General features: G+C 46.6%; 1 protein-coding gene and 1 long non-coding RNA gene across 9 annotated transcripts in view; one reads left to right on the top strand and one right to left on the bottom strand.

Annotated features, from left to right (window-relative positions):
- The window catches only part of LOC140718375 (discoidin domain-containing receptor 2-like), a 136311-nt gene that overhangs the window by 35119 nt on the left and 73291 nt on the right, over positions 1–27901 (bottom strand). For 4 of the 7 annotated variants that reach the window (XM_073032033.1, XM_073032064.1, XM_073032075.1 and 1 more), the window contains exons 2-4: positions 13251–13382; positions 2744–2846; positions 620–848 (exon numbers count right to left, since the gene is read on the bottom strand). In XM_073032033.1, coding sequence (XP_072888134.1) covers positions 620–848; positions 2744–2846; positions 13251–13326 — 408 coding nt within the window. In that variant the 5' untranslated portion in view covers positions 13327–13382. Of the gene's footprint in view, positions 1–619; positions 849–2743; positions 2847–13250; positions 13383–20974; positions 21729–23867; positions 24233–25629; positions 26608–27901 lie in introns of those variants that run through there. The other 3 variants (XM_073032054.1, XM_073032044.1, XM_073032024.1) reach the window with 3 other exon arrangements.
- Positions 27034–27901, top strand: part of LOC140718393 (uncharacterized) — a 45465-nt gene continuing 44597 nt past the window's right edge. Inside the window, exon 1 of one of the 2 annotated variants that reach the window (XR_012096677.1) lies at positions 27034–27154. This is a non-coding gene — a long non-coding RNA (uncharacterized lncRNA). Of the gene's footprint in view, positions 27155–27399; positions 27599–27901 lie in introns of those variants that run through there. The other variant, XR_012096678.1, reaches the window with a different exon arrangement.

Consider the following 27901-nt stretch of genomic DNA (forward strand, 5'->3'; position numbering starts at 1 on the left):
GGACTACTAACCTTTTCCCCAGTATTATAGTTTTTCTATATTCTGTGTTTTTCACCCGATCCTTTTTTTTTGTGCGGGGAAGGGGGATTTGGGGTCTATGTGCTGCTTCTGTTTCTGTTCATTTTTTTGAGTGGGAAGGGGGGTATTTGGGGGTTGATGCGCCTCTTCTGGTGTTGTTCATTTTTTTGTCTGGGGAGGGGGTATTTGGGGGATGAACATACTGCTGTTCTCTCTTTTGGCTACCTGGAGAAGTAGAATTTCAGAGTTGTATACTTTGCAATAAATGAACCACACTTTCTCCCCCACCAGCTATCAGATTCGTTTTTCACATGTACATTGAAACCTACAGTGAAATGTGTGATTTGTGTTAACGACTAACACGAGCCAAAGACGTGCTGGCAGTGCTCCGCAAGTCTTGCCACTTTCTAGCGCCAGTGTAGCATGGCCCACAATATCCAACACAACACCGAACAATGAACAACACAAGCAGCAACTGTTACAACAGAACATGGCTTAATGGAATGCTGCAGCAGACTCCATGGGCTAAATAGCCTAATTCTGCTCCTACGTGTTATGGTCTTATCACAAGGGGAAAAAAAGATCCCAGGAGACTGGTTACCTCAACGCCATTCCGGTCTCTCCAGGTCTTCCAGTCCTTGCCGTTCCGACTGTATTGAAGGCTGTAAAGGCGGGCGTACTCGTTGCCATGCCCACTGGAGTGGCGGCCCTGCGTGCCCACCAGCGTGATGAAGTACAGTCGCCGCAGGTCCACCTGCAGGAACTCGCTGGGCTTTTGAAACACCGACTTGGCTGGGCACCAGGCTCCATCACCATTCTCTGTCCCCAACCTATGGGAGGAAGTGGAGAGGCGAATGTAAATGGGTAAGCACACAAGAGATTCTGCAGATGCTGGAAATCTGGAGCAATGCTCACAGAATGCTGCAGGAACCCAGCAGGTCAGGCAGCTCCTATGGAGGGGTATCAACAGTCAGCGTTTCAGGCCGAGATTCTTCATCAGAACTGGATAGGAAGGGGGCAGAAGCCGGAGGGGGATGAAGTGAGAAGCTGGGAGGGGATGGTGGAAGAGGTAAAGAGTTGAAGAAAAAGCAGTCTGATAGGAAAGGAGAGTGGACCATAGAGAAAGGGAAAGAGGGTGAGAACATCTGAGGATCTAACCTGGGCCCAGCATACTGATGCAGTTACAATGAAGGGCTGACAGTGGCTATACTTCAGGAGTTGGTACGTTACCGAAGACACTCACAAATTTCTACAGGTGTACCGTGGAGAGCATTCTAACTGGCTGCATCACTGTCTGGCATGGAGGGGCGGGGGGAGAGGTTGGACATTACACAGGATTGAAATCAGCTGCAGAAAGTTGTAAACTCAGTCAGTTCCATCATGGAGACCAGCCTCCCCAGCATCCAGTACATCTTCAAGGAGCAATGTCTCAAAAAGGGCATCCACCATTAAGGATTCCCATCACCCAGGACGTGCCCACTTCTCATAACTACCCTCAGGGAGGAGAAATAGGAGCCTGAAGGCACACACTCAATCGTTCAGGAATAGCTTCTTCCCCTCTGCCATCACATTCATGAATGGACATTACACTACCTCACTACAGTTATTTTCTCTTTGCACTACTTAATTAACTTTTTTAATGCACACACACACACACATTACAGTAATTTACAGTGTTTGTTATTACATATTGCATTGTATTGCTGCATAACAACAAATTTCACAACATATGCCAGTGATATTAAATCTAATTATGATTCTGAACCAGAGGGAAGTGACGGAAAGATGAGGAGAAGGGGTGAAAGGGTAACCAGAATGGGGAATGGAAAAAGAGTAAAGGAAGGGGAGTGGGAGAAATTAATGGAAGTTGAAATCGATATACATACCATCAACTTAAGGTTACCCAAGCGGAATATGAGGCGTCACTTCACCAAAATGTGTTTTGCCTCATCACGGCAGTAAAGGCGGCCGAGAGCCAACAATGTCAGAATGGTATAGGAAATCAAATTGAAATGGTCAGCTACCAGGAGATCCTGCCTTTTGCAGCGGACAGATGACCGTATAATCACTAAATCGGTTTATCATTGTGACACACACCAAGGAAGAGAAAAACCTGTGTGCAGATCATTTCATCGCATCAATGCGTTGAGGTCATACAGGAGATAAGAGTTCAGTTAGTTGCCAGGACCGGAGTTATTGGGAAAGATTGAACAGCTCAGAGCTTTATTCCCTGGAGCGTAGAATGAGGAGAGATTTTTGATAGAGGTGCACAAAATTTTGAGGGGTACAGATGGAGTGAATCTATGCAGGACCTTCCTCCTCAGGTTGGGTGAGACTAGAACTAGAGGTGATAGGTTTAGGGCAAAAGGTGAACCTGAGGGCGAACTTCTTCAGAGAGTGGCAAGAGTGCAGAACAAGCTGCCAGCGGAAGAGGTGGACGTAGGTCCAATTATAAAACTGAAGAGACGTTTGGATTGGTGCATGGATGAGATAGGTATGCAGGGCTATGGTCTCGGTGCATGCAAGTGGAATTAGGCAGAAGGCCAGGCTAGAATGGACTAGACAGACTGAAGGGCCTGTTACTGTGCTATAGTGCTCGATGAGTGCTGATGGCAAGCTGAGATGTATTTCGATGGGACGCTTTCTATTAAACATCTGCACAAGTTGGTGAGTGTCTTTGGGGTAATGCTGAATTGGGAAGGGGTAGAGAGGGAGGTGGGTTTACCTGCCGTGTTTCGCCGCGGTGGACTCCGACCACATGCTGGACGCCACGATGTCTTCATCCCTGATGATTGAATCCTGCATGCCCAGCGCAAAACGGCACTGCTCTGTGGAGAGAGGCAGAGGGGAATAGGTTTAGGTGAGGAGTAGGGTTAGACAGTCACAGGAGTGAGGGGGGTGCATGGTGGCTTTCAGGATCAGACAACTGGGGGTGGGGGGGGGCAGGTTGAGCATCAGATTATCCTGGGGGTGGGGGGGGAGGGAAGAGCAGGGTCAGACAACCCCAGGAGGGGAGGATTAGGCCCAGTATGAGAGGGAGGGGGTTGAGCAGGATTAGACAGCCTGAGGAGGGTGAATGAAAGAGGGAAGATTGGGGGAAATGTGAAAAGAGGGAGTGAGAGGACAGAGGGTAGAATGAACTGAGGAGAGGGAAAGGACCGAGGGAGAGGCGTGAAGGAGAAAGGCTTGTAGAGGAGGGGTGTGTAGAGAGGATGGAGGGGTGAAGGTAAGAATAAATAGAGGGAAAAGAGCAGAGAGGCAGGTTTGTGGAGGGGGTGAAGAGTGGGGTGAGAGTGAGTGGAGGGAGAGGTTAGGTGCTAGGGGAGTGAGAGAACTCGAGGACAGAGGAAAGGGAGGAGTGAGCAAAGAACTTTACTTGTCATGGACATCAAAACATACACTGAAATGCACATCTGCATCGCGCAGAATCAGTGAGGATTGTTCTGGGGGCAGAGCATAAGCGTTGCCATCCTTCAGCACCAACTTCACGCCCACAACTCACTAACTCTAACCCGTACACTTTTGGAATGTGGGGGAAGAGACCAGGGCACCCAGAAGAAACCACGTGGTCCCAGGGAGAAGGGTCGAACTGCTTAAAGACAGTGGTGGCAATCGGACCTCAGGCATTGATTGCTACTGTAAGAAGTGTAGATCAGAGTCCATGGAGGGGAGGCTGGTTTCTGTCATGTCCACAGCTCTCCGCAGTTTGGGGAATATGGCAACCATCTTGTGCGCAGCAAGCTCCCACTGACAACACTCAGTGTGAAGGGCTGTGGGCAGCGGGAGGTGGGGGGGAAGAAGAGATCTATTGCAGGGACAACATCCAGCTCCACAAACAAGAGCACACAGATTCTGTAGTGATAGGACAGCCCCCCCCACCGTCTGGCGTTCCTTTGGGCTGACACCATGCATCCTCATGACACTGCCATCTCCTGCCTTGGAGTCTGCTGACTGAAACAGGATGATCCTAGGGTAACGGGAACTGGAGCGAGTCCAGCTGCAGCCCAGCTGCTTGACACCACCTTTCCACAGAGCAGGCAAGCAGGCCAGGGCAGCGGCCGTTCCTTTGGGTGGCTGGTTCAGGTGCACTGTAGCTCAGATTGCTGCTCCATGAGGTTTACTCCGCTCTGTGCTGAATATGGAACTCTTGGTTCAGAACACTATTTGTCGTGTTTTGTTCTCTTTTGTTCCTCTCTGCACATTGGGTGTTCAACAGTCTTTTTTTAAAAAATATGTTTGTTTTTGGGTTTCTTTGTTCCATCGCTGCCTGTTAGGAGATGAATCTCAAGGTTGTATAAGGTATAATAATTTGATAATAAATGCACTTTGAGCTTTTGAAAGTTGGAAGAAAGGGAATCATTCCCTTTGGAAGAGAGTGAAAAATTAACAACTGGAGGGAGGTTTCAGTGGCCAGTAGATGGCAGTGGACATCCAGGGTTCCTACAGCAACCTCTCCTTAGTGAAAATTCACATTTCCAGAGAGATAAAGCACAGAACCAGGCCCTTCAGTCCAACCAGTCCATGCCATCCAAGGGGCCTAAGCTAATCTCATTTGCCAGTGCTCAGCCTTTCCAAATCACTTTCCTGTCCAACAGTCTTTTAAAAGGATGGTTATTGACTTCAGAAGAACTCGCACCACTCACACCCCTCTTATGCTCTTAACATTGGCAACGTGGCAGTGGAAACTGCAAGCACCTAGGAGTGCACATCTCCACAACCTGTCATGGTCCCAGAACACATTCCGCATAATCAGGAAAGCTCACCAATGCCTCTACTTTGTGAGGAGGCTGAGGAGAGCTGGATGATGCACATCTATACTCATGTCATTCTACAGATGCGCGGTAGAGAGCATCCTAACATGCCGCATCACTGCATGGTACTGAAACTGCAGTGCGGAGGACAGGAAGGCATTGCAAGTGTAAACCACTAGCACCAGTCTACCCACCATCAAGTAGGGAAATACAAAATTGTGCTGGAAAAAGGACAATAATATCATGAAGGATCCCACCCACCCTGCTCATGGACTGTATGTCCCACTCCCAACAGGGAGGAGGCTACGTAGCATCCACGCCAGCACCACCAGACTCAAAAACAGTAGTTATTTATATAAAACTATCTTATGTATTTATATTCATTGAGTTTTTTATTATTGTGTTCTTTATCTTATTGTGTTGCTTTTTTTGTGCTCCATTGGATCCGGAGTAATAATGATTTTGTTCTCCTCCACACTTTAAAAAAATTTGAATCAGGTCCCACATGGTAGGTTGCTCTGTTAGGTTAGACTGCACAGAATCCAGGGAGACTGGCTGACCAGATGCATAGTTGGGCTGATGGTTGAGATGGTCAGACTTCAAACCCACGACAAATTGTGCGCCTCAGTGGTCAGTGCTGTTGTTTGTCATCTATATCAGTGATTTGGATAAGAATGTGCAAACTATGGTTAGCAAGTTTGAAGATTACACTAAAATAGGTCTTAGAGAGTGAAGGTTATCAGGAATTACAGGGAAATGTTGATCATTTGGATAAATGGGTCAAGGGTCAGCAGTCACTCCACATGGAAGGACAGGGTTCGAGCTGTCGCTCTCCTCGAAGCTGCCGGAGGATGTTTCTGAAATTTCACATGTGATTACTGGTGTGGATTGTAGCTTACTGTACATTGGTCTCCTTCAGTTTTCCTGTGTTTTCTTTCTTGATGCTGATTGATGGGCGTGTGAAAAGTCACACTTTCTGGGTGTGGGAGGGGTTGGGGACTTGATGAAATTGTTTTTGCTTTGCATGGAAGGGCTTGGGGGTTAGCTGCTGTGTCCAAGTGGGCAATCTGTTAGTTTTTGTGCGAGGGAGGGGTTGGGACTTCAGTTTCTTTTTCATGTGGTGGGGGAAGATGGTGGTATCTTTTCTTTCAATGAACTCCATGCATTTTCTGTATTTCTAAGTGTGCAGTTACCACGCTGCCAAGTACCCATGCAGCCAGTGAGCTCCACCTTCCTGCCTTTTCCCCATAGCCCTTAACTTCCCTGTTCTGTAAAGATCTTACTGTATCAAATATATTTAGTGAAGTAGCCTCACTACTTCCCTGGGTAGGGAATTAATACAGATCCACTACTTTCCCACTCTGGGAAAAGCAGTTTCTCACCATCTTCCTCCTAAATCTACTCCCCCTAATCTTGAGGATATGTCCCATAGTTCACCAGTGGAAACAACTGTCCTGCCTTTATCTACATTTTCATTATTTTATATTTTTCAATAAAATCCCCACTCACTCTTCAGAATTCCAGCGAGCATAGTTCCAAGCAGCTGAAATCTCTATTCAGAGGTTAACCCCCTTATTTCTAGAATTAACCTGGTGAACCTCCTTTGCACCACCTCCAATGCCAGTACATTTGCCTCAAGTAAGGAGACTGGAGCTGTATCCAGGACTCCAGGTGTAGCCTCACCTGTACCTGTAGATGTTGATTTAAAGCAGATATCAGGAGAGTCAAGAGCAGCCCTTGGATACAAGGCCAGCCACAGTCTCTCTGAACTGGAGTACACAGGAGCTTGTGGACTGATTTAGATCCCCATGCTGGGATTTGAATACTTTGCACAGAATGGGCCAATGCAAACAGGCTTTATGCCCTCGGGTTGGATGAGACTAGAACTAGAGGTCAGAGGCTAGGGTGAAAGGCTAAATATGCAAGGAGAATCTGAGCAGGAACATCTTCACGCTGAGGGTGGTGTGAGCTGCCAGCTGAAGTGACAGATACAAGTTCAAATGTGGCAATTAAGAGAAGCTAGAATAGGTACATAGCTGAAAGTGGATTACAGAGATGTGTCCCGGCTGCAGGTAGATGGGACTAGGCAGATCGGGTTGACATGGACCAGGTGGGCTGAAAGGCCTGTTTCTGCGCTGCAATGCTTTACTTCTCTAAAGGAAAACTCCAGGATTTCTGAGCAATCGCACAGCAGATTACTGATGGCTGGCCATTCAAATCCATGCAAGCGACCCCTCGAAAACCACTGTGACCACGGTACACCCTTCAAGGAGTCTTAATTGTAATAACATCAAATGGTCCAGAACACCTGGTCCGTCATCAGAAAAATCCTGAATGTGTCAGATTTAGAGAGTTTAATAACTCCGAATGTGTAATGTACTGTCTACGTTATGAGGAAAATGAAGTCTTAATAGTTTCAGCAATCCCTGATTATTGGTTCTTCACCCACCAGCAGGAGGAATTTCGTTAACTCAGCAGACAAGTATGACAGGTCATCCCCAAAGCAGCCAGCACACTTATGAAAAGTCAAGAGCTCCGTAAATATCAGCAGAGTGGCAGAGAGAAAGAGATGAGAGATGACAGTGTTAAGGGACGAGAGTTGGTCTTGTTATCAGCTGCCCAAGAGACTGACAGACTCCATCGGAAAGCTTAGAGGAATTGACATAAACAGAAAAGTGGTGGGGGGAGGGGAGGAGGGAGGGAGAAGAGGACAGAGACAGAGAAACACAGAGAAAAAAAAAGTGTAAAAAAAAGAGACACATAGAACTTTTACTGGTAATTAACACAATCTGCTCCTGGGACATTTTCCAGGAATTCCCAGCACCATGTGGCCTGGCACAGTCCATAGCAACCATTAATGAGTAACTCACAGTCTCGCCACCTATTGTTCCTGGAGATTTCAGCAGAATCCCCAGGGAGGGGCATGCTGCCCGATCAGTGCAGCTGCACCCAGGGGCAAGATGGGCACTGACACTCACCCATCACTGGAGCAGGTGGCATCCGTAGACACAATTCCCCTTCTCCAACAAGGTCACTAAGTCAGACAGGAAGGAAACAGGGCCTGCAGCCCACAGAGCCCGTGCTGTCCATCAGGTTGTCATTTAAACCATCTACTAACCCTACACAAGTCCTGGTGGCATCTCCAGTTGCTTCACAGCTGAGGAAGGGTGCAGGTCCCACTGGCAACAGAAGGACAAATAACCAGGAGCTTGTCCAGAGGATCTGGTCAACCTCAAATCGGAAGAGGGAGCTGATTGTTTCTCTAATACCAATATGAAGAGGACAAGGAGGAGGGAGGTGTAATGGTGGAGATGGAAGCAGGGAATTGTTTCCACTCTCTGGCTAAAGAAATTCCTTTTCATCTCTATTTAAAGGATATCCTCTTCTGTGTCCATGACCTCCAGTACTAGACCCTCTCACTATAGGAAACATGATCTCCACATCTACTCTGTCTAGGCCATTCAACATTCAATAGTTTCAATGATACCCCCCCCCCCCCATTCTTCTCAACAGCACCAAGTACAGGCCCAGAGCCAAACACTCATGATAACCCATTAATTCCCAGGATCATACTGGTAAACGTCCTCTGGGCCCTCTCCAGTGTCAGCATATCCTTTCTTAGATAAGGAACACAAAACTGCTCACTATAATCCAAGTGGTCAGACCAATGCCTTATAAAGCCTAAGCATTATACTTATTTGTTTAGAAATACCATGCAACAGACCATTCCAGTGCATCGAGCCACATCGCCCAGTCACTCGCCTATTTAACACTAGCCTAATCACAGGACAAATTACAATGACCAAATTACCAACGGACCGCTCTGTCTTCGGACTGCAAGAGGACTGTGGGGAGCGAGGGTGAGGGAGGTGGGGGGAAGGGGGGGGGTCGAGGTGAGACTGGGGGCGGGGGAAGGGAAAGGAGGCAGGGATGGGGTGAGAGGGCAAGGCGGGGGCAGCAGGAAGGGTCACAAGGTGGGGACAGTGGGAAGGGGGGAAAAAAATTGAGTGCTGAGGAGAAAACATGGTGGGAAGCAGAAAATAAGAGAGCATTTTGGCGGTGCAAACAGAATAGTCAGTGGGAAGTGCCACAGAGGACACGAGTGGTTTGCAAACCACTGGAAGCCCACAGCCCTCTGTAAACATAACTCCACCGACCAGCAGCAACTCAGCCCTGAGAAAGTTAACAGTCAAACAACACAGCTGCAGGAGTTGTAGGATCTATGGTCCGAGCTCTCTCCCCCCCCCGCCCCCCCCCAATCACTGTTTACCCACACGCAGGCAGCCATAGGACAGCTGAACACAGCTGCGACTGTGTCTGTCAGTTGGATAGTCCTGGGAACAGCAGCCACACTGACTGCTGAGAGCAAAGGGTGTGAAATCTCACACGGTGGTACGGGATGGGAAGAACGCTTCGGGGGGAGGGGGAGGGGTAGTAGTGAGCCAGGGAAGGAGGATATAGGACTATTTCCCTTTACTGGAGATTCCAAAGGAAAGCAGCCTCCAGCATCAGCCATGGCAATTCAGGAGGAATGTTACACATCTCAGTCCAAGCATCACACATTCTTCAAGGGATGTCAGACTCCCACTTAATCTTGACTGTCAAGGTCACCTTGAGCAGACTGGAGAGGGCGTGCTGATTCATGAAAGTTCCCTGGCAGGCAGGCAGGCAGTTTGCTGGTCATAAACTTAAGCTCTGCCAATGCTGGAAACCTGAGCAACACACATAACATGCTGGAAGAATTCAACAGGTCAGGCCACATCTGTAGAGGGGAATAAACAGTCAATGTTTCGGGCTGAGAGTCAGCATCGGGACTGGAAAGGAAGTGGGAAGAAGGCAGGAGATGGAGAATTTGAAAGAGGATGAGCTGGCAGGGGTTAGTTGAGACTAGGTGGATGGGATTTGAATATGCCTGGACTCTGTACTTTATATTTCTGTTTCGCTTTCTTTTGTTGCCATTTGCACACTTCCTTTTTTTGTGAAGAGGGGTTGATGTTTTTATTTAAACAGGTTCATGGTTTTCTTTGTTTCATGGCTGTCTATGGGGAAGTGAATCTCAGGATCGTATACTGCTTACATTTTTTGATAATACTTGGAATCATGCGGATGAGTTAAGAAGCTGGCAGGTGAAAAGTGATGAGGTAAGAGGCCGAAGGACAGTGGGCCATAGAAGAAAGGGAAGGAGGGAAACTAGGAGGAGGTGATGGGCAGGTGAGGTGAAGAGAAGAGGTAAGAGGATAACCAGAATGGGGACTAGAATTAGAGAGGAATAGGGAGGGTGAAAATGAAAATGACCAGGTTTTAGAGGGGGAAGGGATTAAAAAAAGATAAAATTAAGTATCGATGTTCACGCCATCAAGATGGATGCTACCCGAACTAAATATGAGGTGTTGCTCCTCCTGACATCATCGTGCAAGTACAGGAAGCCAGAACAGAAATGTCAAAATAGAAATAGGAAGTTGAATTGAAATGGGTGACCTCAACAAAGCGGTCCCACAATCTTGTGCCCCCACCTGACAGCCTAGCAGGGTCTCACCACCATGGTGAATGACTGAGAAACTCTCCCCTTTGTTGACATTCCTGAAGGAGGCAGCAGCTATACCTCATTAGGAGTTTGAGGAGATTTGGTCTTGTACTGTAGCAAATTTCTACTGATCTGTGGGATCATTTTGAATGGTTGCATCACTGTTTAGTATGGAGACCCCAATGCACAGGATCCATGTGTGGGACAAGTTTTGTTTTATTTTACTAATGGAGTGGCAGGTGCCCGAATTGTGCTGCCAGGGGTGGTGGCAGAGGCAGATACCACTGAAAATTTTAAGAGGCTCATAGATGGGCACATGAATGCAGAGAATGGAGGGATATGGACCACGTGCAAGCAGAGGGGATTGGTTGCCGATAGGTTTGTTGTGTGTTTAAGATTTGAGCAATATATTAGTTTTATAAAGCATTCTTGCTCACTTAACTAATTCATTACGGGTTACATGTATAAATATGTGAATGACATGTCATCATGCTACCATGTGATACTTGAGCTTCTTGCTTGAAGTAAAGAACCAACTTAAAACTTGCATCTCTCAGCTCTCGTTTTCCTTTGAATTAGTTTTATGTCTCGGGGTTTCAAGACATTACAAAGCTTAATCAGCTTAGTGCCATATTGTGCGCTAAATGGCCCGTTTCTTTGCTTTTCCATGTCTCAAGGTGACTTCCATCATTCTCAATGCTGTCATTAGGCAGGAGGTACAGGAGCCTGAAGACGCACACCTTAAGGTTCAACCTTAAATACTCTTAACACTGTCTCAGATTACACCTTCCCTCAACCCACACTGTCATTAAATTTATTTTTGTTCATTTTGTTTAACTTTTGACAAAATGTTTGTCATGTCCTGTGCTTCAGCAAGTTAATTTTCATGTCACTTGTATCTTGGGTACATGCACCTGTAACAGTAAACTTGAACTTGGTCCTCACTTATTTCCAACTCGAGGAGGGAATTAAGAGTGAGTCACATTGAAGACATCAAGAGTCTGGCCAAACTGGACAACTGCAAGATCTGCTTGCTACCTCACTCCTGAATCGACTTGGGTTCAATACTTAGCTCCGGTGCTGTCTGTGTGGAGTCTGCGTGCTGTCCATGTCACCCCATGGGTACACACCCCTAAGTGTTTTGGTTCCCTGTGGGTCAGTAGGTTAATTACAAGTGGCACAGTAGTGTAGTGGTTAGCACACTTACTTTACTGTTAATTGCTCATTACAACTGAAGTTGATGTAAATATCTTTGCAGGAAAGCATTATTGTTTCTTGCAGGTTTATGAGGATGTAGTATTCTGTTTGTTTTTTTTCTTTAAAAGGCGGAAGATGTGTCATGTGTGTGCATAAAGAACATCAGTTGCGAGCAGTTCACTCCGAACTGGAAGTGATGTTGGGGGACCTCATTTCAGGCTGAAGCCATATACTGTAAGTAAAAATGTGTTAGTTTTTACCCAAGCTATTCGTCTTTATTAAGAACAAACACAGTAATCAGGGTTAGATTCCTGCCACCGTCTGTAAAGAGATCGTACGTTCTCCCTGTTCCTCTGGATGCTCCATGTTCCAAAAGATGTAAAGGTTAAGGTTAGCAAGTTGTGGGCGTGAGCTATGTTGGTGCTGGAAACATGGTGACACATGGGCAGTGTTGGTTGTTGATGCAGAAACAACACATTTCACTGTATGCTTCAATGTACATCTGACTAATAAAGCTAATCTTTAATCCTTATCTTTAAAAGCTAATCTTATAGCAAATGCAAATTTGCCTCTTAGTAGCTCTGGTGGGAGGACAATCAAAGGGGAATTGAAGGACAAGCTGGATCAAGAATATATTTCAGGAAAAGAGAGGTGCAAGGAGAGGAGACAGATGAGTTTTCTCCACTTGGAGCCAACATCGATCTGATGAGCTGAAAGACTCCTTTGGAGTTGCAATATATTATTCGTTCCACAAATTACTCTGCAATTAGTTCCCTTTAGTCAAGGACATTTGCAGAAAAGATTTATGAGAATGTTGCCTGGTCTCAAGGGACTAGTTAATGTTGACAGAGACGTGCTCAGTTTTGGTCACCCCACTATAGGAAAGATGCCATTAAGATGGAAACAGCGCAGAGATTTACAGGAACACTGCTGAGATTTGACGGACAGAGTCATGAAGAGACGTTGAGACTTCAATCATTGAGCATACGAGACTGAGGGGTGATCATATGAGATGCATATATAAACAAACAGGGGCATTGATAGGCTAAATGTATAGACCTTTCCACGAGGCTTGGGAATGTAGAACCAGAGGGCACAAGTTTCAGGTGAGAGGAAAGAGATTTAACAGAAACCCGAGGGGCAATTTTTTCCACTTAGAGAGTGGTCCATCTAAGGAATGACCTGCCGGAGGAAATGGTTGAGGCTGGTCTATTTACGATATTTAAAAAACACTTGGAGGGGTACTTGGATAGAAAGGGTACAGGGATTATGGGCCAAGTGCAGGCAAAAGAGATAGTCTAGATGGGAATCTTTGTCAGAAGTAACCATTTGGGCTCAAGGGCCTGTTTCTAAGCCATACGAAATCTGCTTACCAGAGTAGACCCCACTCACCCTGTGATTGTGCGTACACACCAGGGTTACAGGGTGTGAGGGACCTCCGGCAAGTGCTGTGCATAAGGACGAACATATGAATTAGGATTAGGAGCAGGCCACTTGGCCCCTTCAATCCTGCTCCACCATTCAATAACCAGACTGATTGCCAACAGAATCCTACACTTCTACCTATCCCTCCCATAATCTATCATCGCCCCCCCCACCACTTGTTTTAACACTCAACATTTACATAATGCGAGTTATCTTTGCTTTTCCTGACAAAATGGCTAATTTTACATTTTCTCTCACAAGAATGTGGGATCTTGCAATACATCAGAGAGTAGCAGCGGGAGAAGGTGAAGGAAGAGATTGTGGTGGAGACTTACCAAGATTCATCTCTGCCGCTGACTGCTCACCGAATAGCCCCAGCAGCAGAACGAGGAGAACGACAGCAGTCCCCATGATCTCCTAGCGCTGCTGATTGTCAATTTTCTCAGGGGCTCCTCATTTCTTCATCTCTGTAGCAGGAACAAACAAAACAAGACAGCTGTAGCTCACAGTTTTACCTCACATGTTTTCTGAAGGAACATTTTGGTCAGCTCACAGAGACACCGCATTCCCAAATTAAATTTTGGACACAAGAGATTCTGAAATCTTGAGCAACAAACAAAACACTGGAGGAACTCAGCAGACTAGGTAGCATCCGTGGAGGAAAATAAACAATAGATATTTTGAGCCTAGTTCTTTCATCGGTCCCGATGAAGGGTCTCGGTATAAATTGTTGACTGTTTATTTCCCTCCATAGATTCTGCCTGACCTGCTGAGTTCCTCCAGCATTTTGTGTATGTTGCTCACAGTAATTTTGCCTGCAAGGAGAGCACAGCGATGCACTGGGTAAAGTTGCTGCTTTACAGGACCTAGGATCAACCCTTCGTTCCACAGATAAACAGTGGAAAGTATGCTAACTGATTGCATTATGTCCTGGTATGGGGACACCAATACAAAGGAACACAGTTATGTCAAGCCAGTAACAGCATGGACAGCTCACACCACCATCAACGATATTTGCAAGAGGGAACATCTCAGGTTGGCGACATCCGTCATCAGGAACCCCCAACATCCAGGTCGCGTCTTGCTCAATGCTGCCATCAGGCAAAGGTACAGGAAGGAACCTGAAGGTTCAACAACAGCTCCTTCCCTACTGACATCAGATTCTTGAGTCGACCTGAACAATCCTTGTCACGGGTTTGAAGTCCGACAAACAAGTTTTCCACATCACCTTCTGTCCTCAACCATCAGCCCAACTATGCGTCCAGTCAGCCAGTCTCCCTGGATTCTGTGCAGTCTAACCTAACAGAGCAACCTACCATGTGGGACCTGATTCAAATTTTTTTAAAGCGTGAAGGAGAACAAAATAATTATTACTCCGGATCCAATGGAGCACAAAAATGCAACACAGTAAGATAAAGAACACAATAATGAAAAACTCAATGAATATAAATACATAAGATAGTTCGTATACATGACTACTGTTTTTGAGTCTGGTGGTCCTGGTGTGGATGCTATGTAGCCTCCTCCCTGATGGGAGTGGGACAAATGTAGTCCAAAGTATTGTTAGGATCCCACTCGTCACTGTTGGCCAACCAGAAAATGCCCCCTTTATTCCCAGTACTTGCCTCCAGCCAGTCTTCTATCCAAACTATTAACTTTCCTGTAATACCATGGGCTGTTAACTTGTTAAGCAGCCTCATGTGTGGCACCTTGTCTATGGCCTTCTGAAAATCCAAGTTCACAATATCCACCATTCTCCTCTGCCTATCCTGTTTATTTCCACAAAGAATTCCACAGATTTTTCAGGCAAAATTTCCCTCAAAGAAACCATGCTGATATTAGCCTATTTTATCATGTACCTCTAGGTAGCCCGAAACCTCGCCCTTAATAACGGACTCCGTCGACTTCCGAGGTCAGGGTAACAGGCCTATAATTTCCTTTCTTTTGCCTCCCTCGCTTCTTAAAGAGTGGAGTGACATTTGCAATTTTCCAGTCCTCCAGAACCATTTTGGAATCCAGGGATTCTTGAAAAGGTCATTACTCATGCCTCCACAATCTCTTCAGCTACCTGAGCACTGGAATGTAGCCCATCGAATCCTGGTGGCTTATCTACTTTCAGACCTTTCAGCATCCCAAGTACCTCCTCCCGAGTAACAGCAATGAAATTATCTGAAATCATCTTTCACAGTGATGACTGGCACAAAATACTTCTTTAGTTCCTGTCATTTCTTTGTCACCCATTACTACCTCTCCAGTAATGTGATATCCACTCATCTTTCTTTTACTGTTTATATACCTGATTAAATCTTTGGTATCTCCTTTTATTTAATTATCTAGCTTCATGTTTCATCTTCTCTCCATATAGCTTGTTTAGTTGTCTTCTGATGATTTTCAAAATCTTCCTAACCGCCCATTAATTTTTGCTATATTATATGCCCCCCTCTTTTGCTTTTGTGCTGTGTTTGACTTCCCTTGTCAGCTAAGGTTACAGAGAATACTTATTCATCCCTGGAATGCACCTATACTGCACCTTCCAAATTGCCCCCAGAAACTCTAGCCATTGCTGTTCTGCTATCATTCCTGCTGGCATGCCCTTCTAATCAGCTTCAGCCAACTCCTCTTTCATGCCTCTGAAGTTCCCTTTACTCCACTGTAATACTGATACATCTGAGCATCATCTTCCTCTGAAACTGCAGGGTGAATTCTATCATGTGATCACTGTCTCCTGAAGGTTCCTTTACCTTAAGCTCCCTAATCAAATCTGATTCATTACACAACACCCAACAAGGGTTCAACAAGGTGATCTACCATCCCGTAGGCAATCTTCAAATTCCAACTCTTGGAACGCAACATCAACCTAATTTTCCCCAATCTACCTGCATATTGAAATCCCCCATAGCTATCATAATATTGCCCCTTTTTATATGCCTTTTCTATTTCATAGAAACATAGAAAACCTACAGCACAATACAGGCCCTTTGGCCCACAAAACTGTGCCGAGTGTGTAATTACTTCAGAAATTACTGAGGGCACATCCCACGTCCTGGTTACTGTTCAGAGGCCTGTACATAACTCTCATCAGGGTCTTTTTGCCCTTGAAGTTTCTTATCCACAAGGATTCTACATCTTCCAGTCCTATGTCACCTCCTTCTAAGAATTTGATATCTTTTTTTTAAAACCCAACAGAGCCACCCAATCCCCTCTGCCTACCTACCCATCTTTTTGATATAATGTTAAGCTCCCAACTTCTTAACTTATGTTTGTCATTGTCTTGCAATGTACAGAGCCACTGTTGCAAGGGTTAATTTAAATGGTGTTTATAGCTGGGTGTGTATGTCTATGATAACAAACTTGCGAGAGAAACATTGAGGAGCAAGTGGCTCACGTTATCACTTTCCTGTAGTCAGTTTCCAGCGCTGGTAACCTTTGCATCTCTGCTCATCACCCTCCCAGCTGCCTGTAGCTTCACCCTACAACACTTCACTCCACCTGCAGTCTTATTTGCCTGCCTCACACCTACAATCCCTACCCCATTGACTACCCGCCTGCCTCATCCTTCCCCAACCTGGCCTGAGCTGCCTGTCATCCTTCACTGCTCCTCAGTCCACCAGTCACTCTGGTCATTATCAAACCACGCGCACTCTCCCTTTTACACCAGCTGCCTGCTCCCTGATTCAGGGTTTTGAGCCAAAGTATTGATGATTCCTCTCTCCCCTCTACAGAGGCCGCCTGGCCTCCTGGGCATATCCAGCACATTGTCTAGATTCATAAAACACTAAAGCACAGAAACAGACCATTCATTCCATCTATTCCATGCTGAAATAGTGATAGGTCTAATCCCATCAATCTGCTCTCTGACCATAGCCCTCCATACCCCTCCCATTCAAATTTCTGTCAAATGTTCAGATGGAACCTGCATCCCCCACTTCCGCTGGCGGCTTGCTCCACACTCGCACCACCCTGTGAAGAAGTTTCCCCTTGTATTCCTCTTAAATATTTCACCTTTCACCCTTAACTAACAACTTCCAGTTCTAGTCTCACCCAACATCAGTGGAAAAAGCTTGGTTGCATTTATCTTAACCATACTGCTCATAGTTTTGTATAGCTCTATCAAATCTCCCGTAATTCTCCTATGCTCCAGGGAATATAATCCAACCAATTGAACCCTTCCCTATTAAACAGGTTTATTACCCAAGGAAAAGTATTTGCCTCTGTTTGCTCTTATGGGATATTGCTGTTTGCAAATCAGCCACCTACCTAGCCCACACCAACGTCCAACTTTGACGGCTTTTGGACATAGCAAGATCCCACAGGCAGCAACTGAAAGAGCAGACAAATGGCTTTGTTTGTACTTAAGCTTGCTTATTTCAACACTGGGAAATGGAAATACAGCCCAGACTTTTTCCCTGGACAGAAATGGGTAATACGGGGGGGGGGGGGATAAATTTTAAGGTGTTTGGATGAAAATATAGGGAAGATGTCAGAGGTAATTTTCTTTCTTACAGAGTGGTGGGTGCTCCAAGTGGTGATAGAGGCAGATACATTAGGGACAGTAATAGATTCTTAGATAAGCACATGGGTATTAGAAAAATGAAATGCTATGTAGGAGGGAGGGGTAAGATTGATCAGAGTAGATTAAAGGGTTGGCACAACATTGTGGGCCAAATAGCCTGCACTGTTCTATCTGATCCCCACTGACTCCTATCAGTACACTCCCTGTAACACTGCACCTTATTCATCCTTTCAAAGTCCCTCAAATCCCTTTTAATACTTTTCCCGCCCTAATCACCAGAGGCCAGTTAACCTACCAGCCACACATTGTCAGGATGGAGGAGGAAACTGGAGCACCCGGGGTGGAATCCCACTCATTCACAGGGAGAAAGTGCAAACTCCATAAACACAGACAGCACCCAAGGTCAAGATCAAACCCTGGTCTCTGGAGATGTGAGGCAGCAGCACTAACTCCTTGAGAGAATAACCACTGTGCCGGTGTCGCTGGAAAGAAAAACTAACCAGCCACCTGAAGAGCACATGGAGGCTCAGTTAATACCATGCCCATCAGACAGCACCTTCTGCAGCCACACTCTGAAATTTCATCCCTAAACAGCACTGCCTCTACATCCTCCCTGTAAAAGGCACCTTAGCATTCTGCTGTAGAACCAAACATTTGTTCTAATAGCGTCTCTGATGCCAGAGTGTCAACATTTGTTTGATAACACTGGTGAGACTCGTTTGGGACAAAGTCACTGTTTAAAAGTGAAAATGGCTGTTGATACAGCTGCCAGCAACACATTGTGCATTTGTAATTGACGGGTCAAATGCACAGTTGGTGGGTGACTCAGAGATTAACACTTTAGCTGCTGAGAGAGCTGAGAATTAACTCTGTTGCTGCCGAGGACTTTGGGGGTGGTTGGGGGGGAGGGAAGACAGGGGTCCTGAGAGTTAACCTTGTAATTGCTGGAACTGACCCTACAATTGTGAGGGTTCCCAGGACTAACCCTAGTACACAGATCCTGAAGATTAATCCTACAACTACCAGGAAGTCCTGGGACTTAACCCCATAAAGTCATAGAGAAATACAGCACAGAAACAGGGCATTCAGCCCATCTCGTCCTTGCCGAGTCCATTTAAACTGCCTACTTCCATCAAACTATACCGGGACCATAGCCCTCCATACTGCTAAGAATCCCTGAAATCAATCCTAGATTTCAGGATTCTGATGACAGATTTAACCCCACAAATGCCAGAAATCACAGAATTATCCCTGTTAAGCATCCAGCATCCTGGGAATTAACTGAGTGGCCGGCAGGAATCACTAGCTACACACAGTAATCGAATGTTGTGCTCAGTTTTGGTCACCCCACTATAGGAAAGATGCCATTAAGCTGTAAAGAGCGCTGAGGAGATTTATGGGGATGGCATAGGACCTGAGCGACTGAGACTTAATTCAGTGGAGCATAGTTGAATGAGCGGTGACCTTATGGAGGTATACGAAATCATGAGGGATATAGACAGTGCGAATACACACAGGCCTTTCCCCAGATCTAGAGCGTTCTTTAAGATGAGAGGAGAGAGATTTATAGGAACCTGAAGGGCAACTTTTTCCACCCACAGGGACAGGATGCTAAAGGAAGTGCTTGACCCAGGTACATTAACACTTAAAAGACTCGTGGACGGGTACAGGGATAGGAATGGTAAGGATATGGACAGAAGGTGAGAGAGGAGAGATTTAATAGGAACATGAAAGATAACTTGTTCACCCAGAGATGGGTCCGTATATGGAATGAGCTGCCAGAAGAAATAGATTGACATAATTTAAAAGACATTTGGACAGGTAGATTGCTAGGAAAGTTTTAGAGAGATATGAGCCAATTGTAGGCTGAAGAACCTGTTTCTGTGCTGTGTGACTGTATGAAGCTGCTAGAAATGACAGCAAGTTGGGGAATGTCTGGCACACCTGTGCGATTTAACCCTGAGGCACTGTTGCCATGAAAGCCGATGGCTTCTGGTACCCATTGTGCATCGGCCAATCGCTCTCCCCCCCACCACCTGTCCCCCAGTACCACACAGACAGAAAGGTTCCACTGATCAATCCTCAGCGACTCATGCTGCTTGCACAGTTAACCCTCGGTTAGACAGCACTTAACAAAGGTGCCTGTGAGCAAACACGTTCAGAGCTCCAAGCAAAGTCAACAGGGAGACTAAATCCCCAGATCTGTGCTACAACGTCCAGTGTGATCACAACCAAAGCTGCAGCACACCAACCCTTCCATCCTGCTGATCAAGCATTAACTCTTTAGATGACAGGCTGCTTCAAAGCTGGAAAGGCTGCAGAGCAGATTTACAAGGAAGTTGCTGGGAGTGATAAAGAGAGAGAGGTTGAACATGTTGAGACTTTATCTAATAGAATGTAGTGTGGATCTTGTAGAGGTGTGTAAAATCATGAGGACATAGACAAGGTAATTTCCAGTGTCAGGGAATCAAGAACCAGAGGACAAGGGTTTAAGGTGAGAGGGAAGAGATTTAATAGGAACCTAATGGGCAACCTTTTTTTTAACCTAGAAGGTGGTCAGAATAGAATATGGAATTAATAGTTGAGACTGGTACAATTAAAAAATTCGAACAGGAAAGAATTAGACTGGGATTCCCAACCTGGGGTCTACAGACCCTTCAGTTAATGGTAGGGGTCCAAGGTATTAAAAAAAATGGTTGGGGTCTGCTGATTTAGAGGGACATGGGCCAAATAAAACCAGTTTAGATGGGAATCTTGGTTGGCATGCCAGCTGGACTGAAGGAGATATTTCCAAATTGTATGATTCTATGACAGCGATTAAATGCTCAGGTCAGTTCACTCAGGTAACTAGTCCACACCTGAACTATTTAAGGAATCCACACATTGAGTATTATTACATCAGATTAACGTCCTTCAGCCCAACTGGCCCATGTCAACCATGAGGGTCTATATATATTAGTCTCATTTGACCCACACCCTACAATGTTCAAAATCACATGTCTATCCAAATACCATAATACTATCCACTTCTACCACCCACTGGGGCAGATCATTCCGTGTACCCCCCCCCCCCCCACTCTGTGCGAATAAGCTTTTTGCATCAGATCTCCTTTAAATATCTCTGTCACCTGAAATCTGTGCCCTCTGGTTTTAGACAGCCCCACCCCAAGAAAAGTACTTCGGCAACCTACCTTATCCACGCCCTTTATTATATTTTTATAAACTCTGTTAAGGTCACCGTCGTCTCCTACATGCTAGCGGGAACAAATCCAGTCTAAGCAATCTCGTTCGCCCTCAGCACACCCATACGGGATAGAAGGAGACTTTTCTGCACGCTAGCTCTGTGTGTGTGTAGCTCCCCAATCCATTTACCAACACGATTTAGCGAATCAAGTGCTCGACAGAACACTTTTTAAAAATCTTACGAGCGTCTGCCTCCGCCGCACCTTTGGAGCACTGTCCTCCAGGTTACAACCACCTCACCAGAAAACAAAATGCTTTTCTTCAGATCACCCACCCCGTCAGAGATCCTCCCCGTATAGTTACCGGGCGCAAGTTGTCTCGGAAGGGATGAATCTGCGCGCTGGGGCCGATTGCTTCGCTCGGTGACCCTCTCCCAGATTGTAGATTAACAAGGTGGCTCAGGAGGCGCTGAACAATGTCCCGGTCGACCCTCTCGTCGAGGAACCTCCACCTCGCAGGCAACGTTGCACGGGGGTTCCTGGTAGATATCTTTCGACGCCGGTCAGTTGAATTTTTTTGGGGCGTGCGTGAAGCAGTGGGTGATTTTAAAACGCCAGCCGGTTAGTGCGACCAGCAACTCCGTGCACTGACAAAGGCAGGGGTGAAAGGCTTCGCAAAACTGTGACTTAGCACAAAAGAGCGAGTTTACTCCGCTCCCCCTCCCACCAACCAGGCAGCGACGCGGTTGAATAAACAGCACCTCCGTTCATTCCGAACACAATGAATTCCGCGCTGGCAGCGACCTCTGGCACGCTGGTCTGCCCATAAACAAGATCAGGGCTCGTCTCCGGGCTACAAGTCTCGCTGGAATTTCGGCGCAGAAGAGGTTAACAGACAGGTGTTCAAGGAGGGGGGGAGCAGGCTGGGCTTGAAGAACAATCTTTGTGCCTTCGTGTTGAGCCGGGGCGGAGAGAGTTCTCCTGTAGACCCGGGGAACGGGAGTTATTTTCCCTCCTCTTTTGCATTCCTTACGTTGAAATGGGAATTCGCAACTACACTAGCGTGTAACCGTAAAGGGACAAGTGTTTCCCGCAAAACAGTGAAACACGCGGCCCAACTCCTCCAGAGTATGGTGCAGTGCCGGAGTGGGGGTGGTGGTTGAAGATCCCACCGTTAACTCTTTGTGATCCGCTCGCTCACTTAGTATCAAGACGGAGATGCAAATATCAGGGGCATCGCCCACTCTTTTCTGTATTTTTCGAAGTGTAAAATCTAGAGGTCCCCATCCTTTTGCAGCTGTGCTTTAGAACCACAGTCATTGGGCGCGGGGATAGGGACGCCAATCGAGGCACAGCAAGATCCCACGAGGCTGAGGACTGGTTAGTCTAAGAGTGTGGTCGGTAGCCAACTGTAAAGGGAGAGGGGCAGAGGGGCAGTTATTTAAAGTATAACCCAGCGCACAGGACGTAGATGGGGTAGAAAAGTGATGGGTGGGCGGTGGCCAGGTCACACGTGAGGGAGCCGGGGTGGAGAGAAACACTGGAAGTGTAACCGCACGTTTACTTCTGCACAGCAAGATCCCAAAGGGCTGAGCGGATAGTCCGGACGAGGGTGGGCAGTGACCGGGACAATGGAGAGGAAAGAGAGGATTGGGGGTGGGAGAGAAATTTCAGACGTGCAGCCGCACTCATGTGCGGGGGCGGGGTGGGTAATTTGGTTCTGCACAGCAAGTTTTCAAGGAGTTGATATGGCAAGATGGGCACCCGTGTATTCTGGAGGGGTGTCACCATAGGCATAAGAGAAGGGGAACTTGTCACACAAGGGGCACAGTAGCCAGAGGGCAAGTCTTGCACAGTGAGATCCCACAAACAATGCGCGGGGGGGGGGGGGGGGGGGGATATTGTAAACTATTGCCCAGAACACCTGGAGAGACTTTCAAAGCACAACATCTCTGTTGCTTTCTTCTGAGTACAGGGACAGACAGGCTTGGATTGTGCACAGTCCTGAGACATTCATGACTCCATTCAGTAGTGCGTCCACTGCAGTCGGTTCAGACAGGTCAGGCAGTCCAACAGTTGGGTGGCCCAAGGAAGCCTCAAACCCATAGGCAAGAGGGTGATCCTACAAGTCCAGGGCCCCTCTCTCAAGCCCATATGTTCAAGAGAGTTCCTTCCATAATTTGTAACAAAGAAACACATCCCAGATTCTCAGAGTCAAACAGCAAGGAAACAGGTCCTTCTGCCCAACTTGACTATGTTGACCAAAGTATCCACCCAAGTTGGGTCTCATATTTGGTCCACATCCCTCTAAACTTCTATCTTTATACTTATTCTTCTCTAGCCTGAGGGAGAGTCTGAACTTTTGTGTCTGGAAACTTCCCAACTACATCACCTCCAGCAATGCAGTGATACAACACAGAAACAGGCCCTTCGGTCCATAGTGTTCATGCCAGCCATGTACACCAGGGGTTGCCAACTTCTTTTATGGGCCAATACCATTAGTAAGGGGACCGTGGACCCTAGTTTCAGAACCAATGGTGTATGCTAATCCAATTTACCAGCACTTGGTCAATAGCTTTACACACTTTCGCAATTAAAATGTTTGCACAGAAACTTAAACACTGAGTCTCAGTCAGTGCATTCCAGATTCCAAGGGGAAAAGAAATTCTTCCTCTCCAAACATTACTTTCTGCTCTCAAGGAAGTAACCTTTATCACTCTAGCAACATCACCAATGAGAATGGACCTTATCTATCAAGTCTTCTATCTTTCTGAGACTAGGAGTACCCCTAATAGGTACCTAATGGTACTGGAGAAAGGGGCCTCCAAAACCATTGGTAGGAGAACCAAGTCAAAAATGGTGACCTCCCCTTTGACCAATGTCCCACCATCTGGGATCTCATGCTGCCCATCCCACTCTCCTGTCGGACACCAGATTCCTGGCACATTTTCCTGTTTTCTGATGCCATGGAATTACCCAGTTGGGCACAGGAAATGACTCAAGGGAAGTCCTTCAAACCTCCTTGGCAAACAGGCAAATCCTGTTCCTCTCCCACCCCAATTCCTGAGAGGAGGAAAGGGAGACTAGCTTTATTTGTCATATGTACGTCAAAACATACAGTGAACTGTACCATTTGCATCAAATCAAATCAGGGATTGTACTGGGGGCAGTCCACAAGTGTCAGCACGCTTCCAGCACCAACATAACATGCACACAACTCACTAGCCCGAACATATACATTTTTGGAGGAAACTCACGTGGTCATGGGGAGAACGTGAAAACTCCTTATGGGCTGCGACGGGAATTGAACTGTGGTCAGAGCTGTTGCTGCTGTAAAGCGATGCCTCCTTATGGTACACAGGATGATGCTGGTGTTCCTGCCATGGGGGAAGCTGAAGGGGAGAAAGGACTCTCGGGATGATGCTGGAGTCCGTGCCTTGGGAATGTGGTGTGAACGGAAAGGGTGTCCCACCTCCCAAAATGGCAGGCAGGCGCCTCCAGCTCCGGAAGAACTCGCCGTTCCCACCTGTCTCACCTCAGCACTGAAGTTAAGGAGAGCAGAGAGATCCTGGGGGAGGGCCTGAGAAGATGCCTGCTGGCTCTGCGGTTCCAATTTAATTCATTACTCGTCTCCTCGGTCACACAAAGGCCCCTTCAACAGCACTGACATCACTCCATGACTCACTCTGAGCTGCTCTGAATCCTAATCAGCAACAAGGCACGTGAGAGAGGGAGTTTGCACACACAGGCACCTTGAAGCAATCGATGCCGCGATCCTCCTCCCTTCAGGTTGGGGCGGGTGGGGGGAGTGAAAGGGGTATGTTGTTTCTCCTTCACTGTCAATAGAAGAAGTGGGTCTATGCATTCTGTTAAAATGGGTTGCAGTTACTGTCACAGGAGGCTCTGATCGAGTAGTGTATGTGTACACAAACTATCACATAGGCACTGGGACTGGGTGGGACAGTGGGTTCTCTTCCCCCCCCTTTCAGGACTGGGTCACACATTGCCCTCTCCCCCACCTCTCCTGGACTGGGAATGCATGCTGTTCTCTTTCCCCCACCCACCCCTCTGTTCCAGGGCCTCATGCTGTCCTCTCCCCCCCCCCCCACCCCACCCTGCCTGGGGATCGGGTCAGACACTGCCCTCTCCCCACCCTCCACAACCCAGTCACATGCTGTTCTCTACCCCCTCCACAACTAAGGTCTCACACACTGTCCTCTCTGACCACAACCTCCTGGGACCTGGGTGGTATGTTGTCCTCTCCCACCCCTACCCGGGACTGCACACCGTCCTTTCCCCACCTCCACGACAAAGGTCCCAGGGTCTCACACTGTCCTCTCGCGCCCCCCTCTCAACCTCCAGGGACCAGGGTTACACACTGTCCTCTTCCTCCTTGAGGGCAGTGGGTCCAAGCATCCTCTCCCCCCCTCTAGGACTAAGCATGGAGGGGCAGTGTTCAACCAAGATACTCAAACGCTCTCTTACACAGACACTGCCCTTATCTTCCACCCCCCCATGTACCTTAGCCTGAACCCCTCCCTTTATCAGCACCCCATCCCCTCCGTCCACCTGGTTTCTAACCCCTGGCAGCTCAATTTCCCGTGATCCTCAAACCCATCCTGCAGTTCCCTCCAACACAACCTGGTGTATGAATGATCTATCCCATTGGAGAAAGAGGGTATGAGAAAGAATCAGTCCCAGAGGGGGAAGTGTGTGTCCCACTGCCCTACCAGGTCTCAGAGGGGGAGAGGACAGTTGTGCTTATAACAATAGTGCTGGCCACAAGTGCAAGTTGTTCTAATTTCAAAGTAAATGTATAATCAAGGTACATTCATGTTATTATATACATCTCTGCAATTCATTTTATGCAGGCACATTCAATAAATCCAATAACCATAATAGAATCAACAAAAGATTGCACGAACAGGACAGACAACCAGTGTGTGAAAGTATGCAAACTGGGCAAAAACAAAAGAAAAACAATCATAATAAAAAACAAATAAGCAATAAATATAAAACCTGAGATGAAGAGTCCTTGAAAATGTGAATAGTTCAGTGATGGGACAAGTGAAGTTGAGTTGTTATCCCCTTTGGTTCAAGAGTCTGCTGGTTGAGAAGTAATAGCTGTTCCTGAAGCTGGTGGTGTGGGTTCTGAGGCTTCTGTACCTCCTTCCTGATGGCAGCAGTGAGAAGAGAGCATAACCTGGTTGAAGGTCCTTGATGATGGATGCTGCTTTCCTGCGACAGTGGACTGTGTGGATGTGCTCGATGGTGGGAAAGAGCTTTACCTATGAGGGACTAGGCTGTATCCATTACTTTTTGTAAGATTTTCTATCAAAGTGTATTGGTGTTTCCATACCAGGCAGTTATACAGCCAGTCAATATACTGTCAACCACACATCTATAGAAGTTTGTTAAAGCTTTAGATGTCATGCTGAACCATCGTAAACTGCTTTCTTCATAATTGCACCTAAGTGCTGGGCCCAGGACAGGTCCTCCGAAATGATAATACTGAGAACTTTAAAGTTGCTGACTCTCCCCACCTCTGATTCCCCAATGAGGACTGGCTCATGGACCTTTCGTTTCCTCTTCCTGAATTTTGTTGAATTTTACTCAATGAAGTGAAAAGTCAGGAATTTCCACCGGATCTGGAAGGATCATTTCTCATCGTCTTCTGGCACAGGATCTCATGGTCCACACCCACCACAGGCAACAGATGACAGTACAGACTTCCTGCCTGCCACCAGCTAGACTTTTACACCAATCCTCTGAGAATCATCAGAGGCCCTGACTTAAATCCGAGCTGCTAAGAATAAGCTCTTCAACTGGTTTGGGCTTCCATTAAGTGGAGTAGGACATGGCACAAAGGTGAGAAGATGGATCAGCTGTCAACCAATCCAGTGCATGGGGGCAGGGGGTTTGAGCAGCTTCCTTCCTGTCTTCACCTTGATACTGGAGGGACGAGCTGAGCCTCTGATTGAAATGGGAATACTTAATATAAAGAAAACCTTATTTTTAGTTTTGTCTTCTCAAAGTGGCCTCAGCCCTCTCTGTCATAGGCCTAAGACTTCCCACCAGCAAAGTCGGTGCCTCAGGAAGGCAGCTTTCATCATTAAGGACCCTCATCATCTGGGACGTGCCCTCTTGGCATTAGTACCATTAAGGAGGAGTTACAGGAGCCTGAAGAGACACAACATTTTAGGAACAGCTTTTCCTCTGCCATTAGATTTCTGAACAGTCCACAAACATTCCCTCACTTTTGCAGTATTTATTTTATATTGTAATTTATAGTATTTATGTTTTTCGCTGCTCTGCTGCCACAAAACAATAAATTTTCACATGTCAGTGATAATAATCCCGATTCTCGCGGAGCAGGACACAAGCAGCAGGCAAAAACTTTGTCACCATGGCAACCGTCAGGCTCTGCGGCCTAGTCTGCTCTTATTCGCCAAGTCCTCATTACCGAGATTAAGAAGCAGCCACCATCCGAAAATCAGACAGTGAAATCATTATTAAAAAAAATCCACCGCAGTTCAATTTGCAGGTAATACGACATTCTTTAAGGAATTTACGATTCTCGACAATCAGCGGATTAGCGAGTAGTGTGAAACTCTCCCGTGGCCAATTCTCTTGTCAGATAGGGCTACTCTCTGTATCTCTGTGCCTGTACCGACCACCAGGCCTGTTTGTTTGCGCTCCCAGCGTGAGCCTCTTCTGTTGGTGAAGCATTAATTATTAACCCGCTGAAGCTGAGCCGTCTAGACTCGGCGTCGGGCCCCTCTGCTCGCCGCCCGCAGCCTCCACTCCTATTTCTTCACCTCGGGGGTGGGAAGGGGCGGTTCATTTCAGGCCTCGTAAAGGCCGAGGCAGTCCCTACAGTTGGGGCTGGGGGAATCTGGAGGATTTTAACTGAAACTCTGATGTAAAAGAATTCCAACCCCTCTCAGGGGTGAAATGTTAACCCTTAAACAGCGTCAATAAAGACAAGGTAGGTCACCCGGTCATTATTGCCCATACTACTACTACTATGCTCGCTCCGAGCTTGCGTAAGTTGATTGTTTTTTTTTAAAAACTCATCTTAAAAAAAAAGAATGTCAGACCCAGTGAAGGCGACAAAGTTCAAGTTCAAAGTAAATTTGTTATCAAACTATATGTCACTGTATGCTATCTTGAAATTAATTATAAATACCTGCAAGAAAATTGAACTACAATAATCAATGAAAAACTGCACACAAAGACTGGCAATGTGCAAAAGACAACAAATTACAAATAAAAAAATAAGTAAATAAAT

This window comes from Hemitrygon akajei, chromosome 2 (assembly GCF_048418815.1).
Source record: "Hemitrygon akajei chromosome 2, sHemAka1.3, whole genome shotgun sequence".
Taxonomy (NCBI): Eukaryota; Metazoa; Chordata; class Chondrichthyes; order Myliobatiformes; family Dasyatidae; genus Hemitrygon; species Hemitrygon akajei.